Raw genomic sequence first — 13,367 nt, 5'->3', positions numbered from 1 at the left:
TTGATTATTCCGTTTTATATGAATTTCATGTTGTACGAGTCTTAGATTTTACAAATACGTGTGCCGGGCTGTGAACGGCTCACGTATTTGTAAAATCTAAGTGACTCGTACAACATGGAATTCATATAAAACGGAAAAATCAACAGTATTATATGGGGGTCGACTAAGAAACGGGCCTACAAAATTTTTTGAAAGTTCGGCTGTCTATCCGTTAGTAATAATGAAATAAAAAAAGTAAAAAAAAGAAAAAAAAAAAAAAAAGTAAAAAATGAAGGAGCGAGATAAAAATAAAAAAAAAAAACAGTCAAAAATCTTCTTTCCTGTTTGATTGACGATCTCGGCATATTTGAAAAATTGACTTTAAAGAAATAATTTAAAGAATGAAAAAATTAATGGAAGAAAAGATTTCTCAAATTTGAATAATTGTTCTTTTTCTCACGAATTAATTTTTTCCGCTATTGTTTTCTTTTCCCTATTTCTTTTATTATTTATTTGTCCTCAAGCTTTCCCTCCCTTTAAATACATTTTTGTTAACAGCTGATATCACGTGGTCTTATATATATATATATATATAACCCCGTGATATTTGAATAAATTTAAAAATTATATATATTTCTAACAATACATTTACTTACTCGATTCTTAATTACTATATTCTAGAAGATATTACTTAACTCTTAATTGCTGAATCCTTAATTACTGTTGTATGCCAACATATCTTGGGGGTACTTTTATGAAAAGTTAAAATAATTAAAACTTTTATTCATCCGAACGTAACTCGATGTATGATTTCTGTAAAATAAAGTAAAAGATAATATAATAATAATATAAAAATAAAACAAAATAAAATCAAACCTGGAGGATGAAGAAAAAGAAGAAGAAAGGGGGAGGAGGGAAGAAGAATTCAAAAGGAAAACATAGCATACTTTCCATTTAATCTTTTTCTTCTTCAACACTTGGTCTTTTATGTGACACCCAGAAAATAAATGCGGTCTAAATCATTGTTTTTAAGGCCGGATTATAGTAATACTTCTTTAAACTTTCAGGAAGGGGATGCTAAAAGTTGAATAAAATCGAGAAAAATTCTGCTCTTGGTAATCTTTATAAAATTCCATCACGTGATCACTCATCAATTCTATCTCCTCTCGGTTATCTTATTTTATTNTAATAATAATAACAAACAATAATTAATATAATAATGTTCTCTTAGGAATATTTGTTAATGGTTTCAATAAATGTGAACGAGTAATATTCTCCTGGTCAATCTGATCCGTAAATAAATAAATATATATATGTATATGGATATATAGGTATATACATATATATATATAACTATATATGTATACATATATACATAAAGAATCTCAAAACGACATTCCTATCATAGCCACAAAGGGTGTTTGTTGCACCGCATCTGTAATGTCATGTATAGCCTGTGTAGAATATGTTTATATAATGTGTAGAATATGTTGCTGTGCATTATTACACTTACAAGTTCATTCCCTACGATTCATGATCATGCAATCATAGTACTGTTAATCCATAACAATCTTAGTAGAGGTTATGTCCCCTACTAGAACGAAATGTAGAGAAGAATAAAAGCGAAAAAATCGTTGGACGACTGAGATCTATCATCGGTATGCCAATAGAATCGGTGTTGAAATAAATCATGTAAGGCTTGTATAGCGGGCATCTGTCCGAAGAATGAGGAACCAACATGCTTTTCCATCTGCAAAGAATTTTTTATCCCCCCCCTCTCTCTCAAAATTTGAATAGTCGAGTAGTCGTATAAAGAGCTATATCAAGTTAACCGTTACATACGAGCTTACAAGGAAATAAATCTCATTTTCATGCTTGGGAAAAAATTACTAATTGCTGGATAACTTAGTCAAAGAAAAAAACGAAGTTCATTCTGTTCCTTTTAAAAAAAAGAAGTAGACTAAAATTCGATGGAAATNGGCCAGAGTATCCCCATAATTGTCACAAATTCCTTGTAAATTGATGTTTCATTGTAAGTTATTCAATTCTCATTTATTTACATATATGTATATTAAAAAACATCATAAAAATCACCTTCTAACAGAAAACATCATTAAGATCAAGAGAAAAAAAAAACAAATGTAATTCATTCTTAGTATACTTTGGCCAAATTCCTAATTGATGAAAAATAAGAAACTTTGGATCCATGTTTGTACTGTTTGCCGAAATTTTTATGCTAAGGGAAGTTAAAAAAAAACTGTACTGTGCATTATAAAAATGAATAAACGTCTTTTATATTATTTTGAGAGAAAAGATGTAACAAAAAAAAAAGAATAATAATAATAATAACAACAACAACAACAACATAATGTGACGCAACAAAGACGTTGTTTAGCCTACTGTAGTTACGTTTTATGTCCTCTGCGTGGTCTATATGTGATACTTAGATATATCATTTTGATTTTTTGGTTTAATTAGGTTTTTTGTAGGAAGAGAGAGGGAGAGATAAATATAAGACCGTCTAGATAAAAAAAAAAAAGCTCGCACAAACACCAAACATGTAGTTGCTGAATGTCGAAGGCTATATTACATGAAAACCAATAAACAGACAAAATTCGTTTGTGTGTATTTAATGTGATATCTAGATCTGTTGTATTTAAGGCAAGAAAACCATGTATTCATAGGCTAGAAATGGTAAGTCAAATTGTAGCTCTTGTAAAATAGATTGCCAAACTATGTCTTATCTATACCAAAGCCTTTAAAAAATAATATAAAGAAAATGGTTACAGCTTAGTATATAATCCAATAGTTACATAGAAGAAATAGTTCTAAGGTCCTACAGTATATAGTTTAAACTCGTGCTATATTGTAGCATAACGAACTGGGTATCTGTTTGGATGACAGATCATCTAGTTTTATATAATTACAGTCATAAAAAATGAGCTATTATTTTGGCAATATTTAAAAAACATCAAAGTACATTAAATGTACATTAAACAATCATAAAAACAGCTCCATGCAGCCTGTGAATACAGTTGTACATTAATTAGTATAAAAATATTTTCTACAGATGCTATACAACAAAAATGTTAAATATATAAAAAAAATAAATAAAGGTATGTTCCTTTTTAAAAATTAACTAACTAATTAAGTAAAACTGTGTTTTTTTGGAATTTTTATTGTCATTTCATTTGGTCCGTTCTGTACGGAGATGATATAAGAATGTAGTTATTATGTTTTTTTTCTTTTTATCTTTTTGTTTTTGTGAGGGGAAAAAATCACGAATATGTCATTTGCTCATGGTAGGGAGTGAAGTTATGCTGACAAATTGGAGAAGTGCTAATTTCGGTGAGATAAGATTAATAAAGAGAGGTTGAGATGCACGAAAATCTTCACGCCTGCCACTTATTATGGCAGAAGCAGCTGCCATATTTTTCTAACCCAGACGTCAGGTCATGTGTCCACTTAGGTCTCCATTCCGAATGACCAAGCACCTGTCAGAGCAATATCTTTGTAATTCTAGTTTGTTGTGACCTCACTGTGTGGTTTATGACGTCAATATATTAATTAAAGAATAAAAAAAAAACCAAAGTAGCATGTGCACAGAATGGTCTTGTATTGGTGATCCTGTTTTTATATAGAAGTTCTCATGTAAATAATAATAATAATAACAAACAATAATTAATATAATAATGTTCTCTTAGGAATATTTGTTAATGGTTTCAATAAATGTGAACGAGTAATATTCTCCTGGTCAATCTGATCCGTTATGACAACAGGTATATGCAATACTTTTTTTTTGTTGTTTTATTGACTTCCTAACAGATCAAAACTGTAATTTATGTATTTAAAAAACACGTGTTTATTTATCAGTACTGCTAACCTGTTGTCGGTTTACCGGGATTAACAGCCTGATATATGTTGTAAAGAGTATTATGTACTTTTGTTTTTTATGCATTCCACTCAATCCAGCTTTAATCCCATTTTATATCAAATTAATGGACTATTATGCTGTTTCTGTCAGCAAAAAAAAAGAACTCATAATTCCTATTGATTCATCACATCTAATGAAAGAAGACAAACACTTAAAATCAATAAAACAAAAGTTCAACATATCAGTTTAAACATAAATATATTATTTGTAAAAAAAAAAGAAAAAAGTTTTAAGTTCTGTAAATTGTACTTACAATTATTTCTCTCCCGCTGAAGATTCTTTATATTACAAAGTGATGGATACTCTGTTTAATTAAGAGCTATGTTCTAATTAACTTAAGATCTTGTCATGCAGTCAGGCTCGCACATTAGCAGTGGCTGATTATGTCTGAAATATAATAAAGTTTAGGACTATATATATATACGAAGACTTGTGATTTGTTTAGATTACTACAGTACATACACTTTCATTTTTCTTGATGAACTTTTATCATCTAAATTATTACAGATTATATACAGATATTTAACTAATTCCATATTATTTATAAAGCATAAAAAAATGTTAAGAAATTATCAGAATTATTTAATAATTAACACTAAAATGTTACGCTATTTAGATGCGACGTTTTATTATTTCGATTAAAAAAACAAATATATATATATTAAGACAAGGAAGGAGTCAGTTTTTTTCTGAATAATCTACTTTGTTGACATTGTTAATATAATATGTAAACTATAATAAATTACCTGTGATTATCTAATAATACTCATATATCTTTATTTCTAGTTGAAGATGATAAACAAAGTGAAGTAAATGAAAATTAATCTTAAATATTTAACATCGTGACATAATTTCGCTTTTATTTTAAAGTTATGATCAGAAATACGTAAGAAAAAATACATGACGAATCGCTGGACATAAATGTACTACAGTATATTCAATNAATTTTCTAAGAGTATAATATATTATACGAGGGGTGTTCAAAAAGTATCGAACCTTTGGTCGGCAAAAATACATTTATTGATTTTGAGATACAAAACCCTAATCCTCTTCAAAGTAGTCTCCTTAGTAATGTATACACTTCTCCCAGCGCTCCTGCCATTGCTGGAAACACTGCTGGAACGCATCTTTTGGAATGGCAATCGGCCGGTCCATCGGATTCCGCATGATGTCTTTCTCTTGACTCAAATCGGGTTCCTTTTAGCGGCATTTGGCATTTTCAGCTTGGGAAATAGCCAAAACTCACACGGAGCCATGTTGGGAGAGTACGGAGCGTGACGAACCACGGGAATGTTGTGTTTGGCGACGAAAGTCTGAATCAGCGGACACGAATTTCGCGGACATTCTCTTCATACCCAAATCCTCGGTCAAAATTTAATGTACTGTACCGATCCAATGCTTACTCCTATCTCGTTCGCAAGTTCTCTGACTGATGCGATGGTCCACCATGACCAAATTCCGCACTTGCTCAATGACAGTCTCATTTTGGCTTTTGAGGGTCTGCCTGAACGCGGTTCGCTGTCCACTGATGTACGGCCATCTTTGAAGCGGTTGTACCATTCCTTTATCCGTGTGTTGGCATCGTCCCAGAAAGCCTTTTGAATCTTTCCACATCTCCACCGAAGGAGACCTCCCGCGCGTCATTGGTTTACGCGGGAAAAATAAAGGCCTGATACTTTTTGAACACCCCTCGTAAATATTTATAGTTTATAACAGATTACTATAATTTCTATAATATTTGTTTGTATACGGCAATGCGACACGTGGACGATCTACCGAGGGGGATGTTTCCAGAGAGGATTTTCTATGGGAAACTGGCCCTATTTAGGAGTTTTGACGTTCTATTATGTTTATAATGCATCTGAAGAATTTATGATAATATTTACAAAATTTTTTACGCATCATTCTAGTGTAACAATCCTGATTTCTATTTCAGAGTAAAGTATTCAAATTATTCATTAATATTAATCCGTCATGGCCATTTTTTTTTTATTTTTTCAACTTCTAATCAGTAGAAGATACAATGTCCAAATTGCACTATGATACTCTCGAGTCTTGAAGAATGGGAAAAAAGAATTTCCAATAATTATTATATATGGATTCAATTGTCAAATAAGCAATAAAAATGAATATTGCTTCTGTTTAATCTGTGTAAAAAATCATTAGTCAAACTTCGTTAAAAACTTTGTTTCTGATATATAAACTATATGGCTTTTTATAAAGTTTATCTTGAAAATTAGAATTTTAGTTCATTTTCGCATCAAAAAATTATCACTCAAATAATGTTTATGAATATTATTCAGTTATTAAAATAATTTATTGTGTTTAAAATTAATTTTAATTGTGTGAATTTTAAGATAACTGGAATATTTTAATTTACAGATCGACAAGACGAGAAAAATATCGAGAAATGCCAAGATTTCTAGGAAAAGATTATTTTAAAGAAGTAACAAGTTACATTTTAAATTCTATTTTTCGAAACGTTAACTAAATATACTTAATTCAGATNATTATTTAAAAGGTATTTGCTGTTACAATTGCAGATTCGATATTATTGATATAGTAATAATAAAATGCAATCTGCTATTTATGAATATCTTTTCAGCTTAAATCACGCACACAATACCCATCAAAATGAACAAAAAAACAATGTGATATTCTCTATAGATTTTGAAAGGTAGATTTTTAAAGCAAATATAATAAATCATTTATGCATATACTCTTTATTCTGTATAGATTTACCTGTTTATGTATATCTATTCTTTAAATAAAGAACATATTCTTCAATTAATATTGAATAATATGTTGCTGTAAAATTTATTAAATATTCAATTTTGGCATAGAAAATTATATATTATTTTATTGACACCGCATAGTAAAAATTAAAACTTAACGTTCTTCAATATATGACTGAACAATTGAATGTATAATTCAAACTGTAAAGGAATAAATCTTATATATCAAAACTGACGAATAGGCTCATATTTTACTCTTGTATATTAAAGCACGAGAATATTTATAATCAAATGTTGATATCTTTTTCTTTTTAAAGTTTATTCAAAAATAAATTATCATCACAAGTTTCAGTGCCACTCTTTGACGATAGAATAATGATATACAATTTATGAAGAAACAGCTGCAGTTCAAATATTAAAATGAAATGAGATATACAAGATTTTGTACCATAAGTTTACAGAATATAAAGAAGCAATTCGTCTTATACTTGATATAATTTATAATGGTAAATATTCTTAAGAAATTTCAAATGTCATGTACCTTGTATACTGCAATATAAAATTCGACAGTAGTTTATATAAACTTAAATAAAGAATAATTATCATTCTAAATCAATTGAAAATTAATTTTATTTAATTTATAGAATGTTTTATACAGGTAATATCATTCAATATAAATTAAGTGTTGTTTCCAAAATCCTCTCAGATTATATTAATAATTGCAATTGGTGATAATGATTTACCACTTCAAAAAAATTGTTAGCAAACAGAAAAACCGTATTTCCAATTATATAAATCCGTATCAATGCATTATATTTAGTCATTTATTATTCATTACATTTAATACATCATAAATTTCTAATATTTCAATAAAACAGATATATAAAAAGCCACTTGTAGTTACAAATCTCTGGAGACGAGAAATTTTATCGTCAGTGGTGACTTTTCTGTGCAAAATATTTGTAATAATAAAAATGAATTAGTACTGCAATTTGTAATAATCTTTTATCACGTTCTATATAGCTAATTGGGACCTCCTGCCCATAATCTTTTTATATTTCTTTTTATATCTCTCGTTTACATGTAACTAACACCGTTTTCGAAATCAACGAAGGACAGACTGACAGACGGACAGACGGACGATAGTGTGAATATACAGATCTTCAATTTTGAAAATTGCAGACCAATCATTTACAAATTATACAAAATTCGCATGTTTATGAGATTGATTATAACAAAATATAGTGATAAAATTAAATTTAAATTTCATCTAAAATATTATAAGAATGATACACAATACATATATAAATAGGAGAATAAAACCCGAGATTAGAAGAAAAATCTTTCAAAAAAGCTAATTAATAATGACAATTATTGCTCTCTCTTTTTCATCTTCTTTAGAATTGATGTCGAATGTGTGACAAAAAGAACCGTTTAAGTTATTGAATGAAATGACAAGCATTTTAAAAATAGTTCGAATTGAATGAATGAGATGAGAATCATTAAATAGATGTTCTGTGAAGTAGAATAGAAAAATATCAAAAATCACAAGTATAAAAATTTGTCCAACAAATTTGTAAACCATTACAAAAATTATGAATTTAAATCATCTTGAGTAGATTTTATCAGAAAATAAATTATGTAATTATTTATAGTGGATGTAATACTTAAAAATTCACGAAGTAAACAATATCAGAGAGTAAATCATAAGTATAAAATTGTATTATTTGTAAAACGAAGTATTCGTATGGCTTACTGAGGAATGGAAGCAAAATATATTCATTTAGATGTATCTGGTGACTTGAAATATAAATATAAAAAAAAAAAAATTAATATTTAATGTTATGTATATTCTATGTGCAAATTATGAGGATTCTATCAATCATTATAGAATTCGTTTGGTTTTCAAGTATGAATGAAGTATGTAGAGAGAGTATTTATACATACATGGCGTCAAATTTTAAAATTAGATAATAAATTAAATGTCATATAACTTAATTGACAGTTTAAAAATTATTAGTGTTACATTAATCAATTTATTCATTTCTTTAAAACATTTAAATAATTATAATAAGTATTCTGTTACAATCACTTTTACCGGTAACTTTAAGTTAAATAATTAAATAATAATTAATAAACAAGAGAATGAAAATCCGTTTATAATTCATTAACACGTGCCATAAAATATATTAATCGAGTTCTTGAATCATGAATAAAAATTAAAAAAGGATGATCGGCAGTGAAATAATTAGTCAATGGCTGACCAATTCTCACACCAGCAGCTATTCCAGAAACGCTAGCAGCTTCAACACCCTGTTCGTTTACGTCTAAAACAGCATTGTGAACAACAGTAGTGGCGTAAATGCCTTCTTTCTTACTTATCCCGGTCAGATCAGCTTCAGATGGATCGAATAAGGACTGAATTCCCATCTTACGAAGTTGTTCAGTCAGTTCATATTTATTATTCAGTTTAAAACGTGGTAGTGTCACGTGAACAGCTTTTTTTCTCAAAATTGATGATATATTACTTAGAACACTAGCAGAAATAGATCCTTCTAAATCTTTCAATCCGTCACGCTCGAAAGGTAATAGTATAATCATAGCAAGTTCTTCACCATCGTAAGGTAATTCTAATGCTGAAACTTTTAAGTCTTGATCTATACCAAATAATAGTTTAGTCTTCAGTCTCATCATGGGTACAGTTTTCGGAATGTGACCATTGTTGTAAAAAGTATCTGGAGTTGTTATTCTTTGATCAAATTTCGTTTTCCATACTCCTTTAAAATAAACTGCATTTAAAAGAAAAAGCGCTGTTAACGAACTCAATGGTTCACTGATTAATTCTTCGACTTTGTTTTGTGTCTTCCATGCTGTCCACGCGTTAATCATTTTAACAACAATTTCGCCTTCTCGAGCGAAATCCACTTCTTGAACTGTTGCATTATAAAATTCTTCTATATCAGATTTGTAATTCGACAAAACAGGAAAGTCTTTTTGTAACAATACAGCATTTGCTGTTACTAGATCATGTTTGGAATTATTATTATTCGTATTCTTTAATAGAGTTTGAAAGGTACGATGAACATTTTTCGATTCCATTCTCAAATGTTCGTAGCCCAAAACCTTAGCCATTTCTTTTTCAGTTTGGTTTCTTGCACCGTAATACAACATAGCTAAAGCTGTACATAAACTCAAAGGCGATATTAATAAGTTCCCTGTTTCAGGAAGATACCAATGCAACGTAAAAGCAAAATTGTTAATTGAACTTATTAATTTTAAATAGTTTTCTTTATCTGATATTTCTTCTGGAGTTTCCGTTGGAAACTGAATTTCGGATGATATGCAGTTTATTAAACTTATTAAAGTTGTAAATATAGTTGTAAGCTTCATCCTAGAAATTACACAAAAAAAAAATCAATTTATTTTTAAATTAGAATGAAGATGTTAAAAATATATAAAAGAATCAAAGTCAAGTTTATTTTTATTCTAAAACGAAAGCTTAAATGCAAGAGGGTTTGCAAAATAAGTTAAAAGATCAATACTAATATATTGATCTTTTAACTTACTTTGCAAACTATCACACAGACGTAGTTAGAAAGTCAAGAATGTAAAATAGTAACAATTATTAACTATTGTGAAGAATCAATATAACACTACCAATAGCAACAAACATGCGGTTTTACTTTAAATACTATTCTAAATTGAAAAATACAGGGATATAAAATAAATTAAATTCTGAAAGAAAAGTTGTTATAAATTTTTAATTTAAATATTCAACTGTTATCATTTCATAATTGAGAGTTTAATGTTAAGTAATTAATAAATAACGTTTAATAATTTTATACTAATAAATAATTTGAAATTTAGAAACAGTGATTAAACTTAAACAAATATATAATAATGTAGTAAAAGGTTAATTAAATATTTGAAATGATAATTGATAAATAAAGTTACATTCTTAAATGGAAATTCTTAAGTGCGTTTGCAAACTTACCTGCTACTGACCTGTGTTTGAAAGGACTAAGATGTTCATTTAAACAGGTAGAACCGGTTTCAATAGATGAAAGCCGTCTCGAAACAATTTTTAATCGAACTTGAACCCCCCAAAAAAAACGAACAGGGGGAAAAATCAAGTTTGTCTTCTTTCCATTTAAATAATCTTTAAAATTGAGCGAACAACAACCTGTATTATTAACACTGTTGTGTGATATAAAATAAAATATATTTTAAAATATTGATTTAAGCAAAAGGTCGAATATTATATATTAATAAAGTAAAAACATAAAAATACAACGCGACGGCACCGGCTAGACTCTCTCTTAGGATATACAGTAAAACCTGTCCTACACTATACCTAAATAAAACGGAACCTGCCTAAATGGAAAAAGTATTTGGTACCGTGCGATTCCGGTTTACGCAGGTTTTACTGTATATAATTTCAAATTTTGTGAATTTAATGATATATTAAGTTAAATTTCAGAATTGATGGCCGTTGAAACTTAAACTTATCTAAATTATTGGCAAAATGCTGATTTATGCTTTTTGTGTATTTAAAAATTACTCATCATAAACTAAAGGCTCAGATATAGCTGTAAAAATTGTTTAATGGTTGTCGAAGAAAAGACAAACTTAATTTAGAAATATCTTTATACAGTACTTTAAATTTGTCAAACTATGAGTAAAATGCTTATTTTATTTATTTTTAAAGGCACTCTTATATATTCAGTCCAACCCATAATGATATAGAAAAAGGATCTCTTAGTGGTCGCAGTGACCCGTCAGAAAAGATAAAATACTAATAATAAATGTTGAAGTATGTCAAAATCTTTTCCTATTACAGTATCTTCATTTTGAACATAATATATTTTGCTATTAGAATTTTTTATAAAACAGTATTTTATTCATCTTTAAATATCAACAGTAGTCTTTTATTAACTTCACATAAACAATACACAAAAATTTTACCTTTAATAAATTAATGTAAATATTTTATAAACTGTTATAAATAAAATTACTGAAGAACACTTAATATATTTAGCTTGGATATATCGCACATGAATTTAAAGAAGAATATAATAATTTAGTGTAAAAAGAATTCATGAAATATGTTAAAACAAAAATAAATTTCATTGGTTACAAACGGAAACAACTACGTCTAGCTGACAAATCTCATAGCTATATAGTTCAGCACTAACAAATTTTTCTAATAGTTATTAAATCAAACTAGAAACAGGTAGTGATATTAGCTCAGGTGATGCCATTGTCCTTATATTCCCCATGCATTTAAATCAGAAGGTCTTTGTGAATTGCATACACTCTTCAAAAATGAAATTGCAATACCGCGAAGGAATGTGTGTAGCTACATACACATTGCAGGATCGGTAGAAGTGACGGACAAATAATTAAAAGAACAAAGATATGCAATAGACATCTGTTTATTTAGTAAGGAATCCGGTTCCAACGGGCAACTATAGAGATCGCTATACGGCGAGGCATACTATCAATGAGGCGATTATTAATGGCTGCCTGAGGTATGCCATTAATAATCCACTGCAGCATACATTTCACCTACGGTATACGGCAGTGGTCTCTGGTGCACCTCACGTCAGACGAGGTCTCACAGGTATTCGATGGGAGAGAGATCCGGCGAGGCTGCAGGCCAAGGAAAAATGCCAATTCGGTTCAGGCTGAAGAGTTCGCCGTGCGACGTGTAGCAGCTAGACAATACCTGACCACGCATGGTCTTTCAGCTAGACTCTAGCTGAAAGACCGCGTCGGGTGCAGCCTGCACCAGTGACCGAACCACAGGCACCACAATTCGTGTGACGTACTGGTCCACTGTCAGAGTACAGGAAATGTACAATACACTATGACTGTCCTCTGATCGAACACGATGCCTCTCCGAACCATGATGCCAGGATGGCCAAGCGGTCAAGGTGTCAGCCTACAGCTCTGGGGCCCGGAATCGAATCTCTATGGGTCGAAAAGCCCCAAGAATTTTTCTGGTGGTGGCCCGTCCGGATACGTCGGAACCCGTCCCTCGCCAGCCGGCTGCTCTATTTTGAGCATGGCCGAGCATATAATGGACTTGCTAAAAGAGACCCTCTTAGTGCCCACGGCGGAAAGAGTTTTAGAAAAGGGGGATGAGGTGCGTCAAATGCATGTCTTGCCCCGAGCGGCATAAACTCTAGCGCCGGCACTGCTTATTTATATAATGCAGGTGTATAACGTGCGGCTAGAGATCCAGATGGCACAACGCGCTGATTGGTCAGCTGAATGACGTCAACCCACCGAAATAGGAAATGCTGGACGATTATATTTTGTGGTCGTCAGAACGAAGTCACGCAGAAATAGATTATTTTTTTAGTTGTAATATTGAGTGAGTATAAAGTGAAATTACAGTATAAAGTTTAGCTCGCACGTTTTCTTAAATTTATAGGAATAATTTTAAAATGGTTTACTTTTACTTAATAAATTACCTACGATTATTTATTTTTTTGAACGAATTTTAACTTAACTTCATACTTGATCTTTATGTACCTCTGAACCAAATCATACACAATAGATCATTTTAATAGTGCGATTAGTGTTTTAAATTTACGTGCACAGATAATAAATAACAGAAAATTTATACTTTGTTACAGATATTATTCATAAAAAGTTCGAGAAAGGATGAAATTTATAATTAAGATAAGTCAGAATATTCTTTGAATTTGTCA

The 13,367-nt window shown here is 29.9% G+C and overlaps 2 protein-coding genes across 13 annotated transcripts in view; one reads left to right on the top strand and one right to left on the bottom strand.

The window, feature by feature from the left end:
- Window positions 1–1,549, top strand: part of LOC111619080 (hepatocyte nuclear factor 6-like) — a 77,010-nt gene extending 75,461 nt beyond the window's left edge. Inside the window, exon 3 of the mRNA XM_023360732.1 lies at window positions 1,311–1,549. The gene's annotated coding sequence lies outside the window, so the exon portion shown is untranslated. The remainder of the gene's footprint in view (window positions 1–1,310) is intronic.
- Window positions 1–13,367, bottom strand: part of LOC111619082 (leukocyte elastase inhibitor C-like) — a 46,555-nt gene that overhangs the window by 13,514 nt on the left and 19,674 nt on the right. For 3 of the 12 annotated variants that reach the window (XR_002755682.1, XR_002755681.1, XR_002755684.1), the window contains one exon: window positions 4,167–4,300. Coding sequence is in view for 8 of the 12 variants with exons in the window: in XM_023360737.1 (XP_023216505.1) it covers window positions 8,806–10,038 (1,233 nt within the window). In the remaining 4 variants the exon portion in view is untranslated. Of the gene's footprint in view, window positions 1–4,166; window positions 4,301–4,659; window positions 4,780–8,544; window positions 10,040–10,642; window positions 10,846–13,367 lie in introns of those variants that run through there. The other 9 variants (XM_023360737.1, XM_023360734.1, XR_002755683.1 and 6 more) reach the window with 8 other exon arrangements.

The sequence above is a fragment of the Centruroides sculpturatus genome, unplaced genomic scaffold, assembly GCF_000671375.1.
Source record: "Centruroides sculpturatus isolate CEXI.00-Female unplaced genomic scaffold, Cexi_2.0 scaffold170, whole genome shotgun sequence".
In the NCBI taxonomy this organism is placed as follows: domain Eukaryota; kingdom Metazoa; phylum Arthropoda; class Arachnida; order Scorpiones; family Buthidae; genus Centruroides; species Centruroides sculpturatus.
This window is presented reverse-complemented; position numbering and strand designations above follow the sequence as displayed.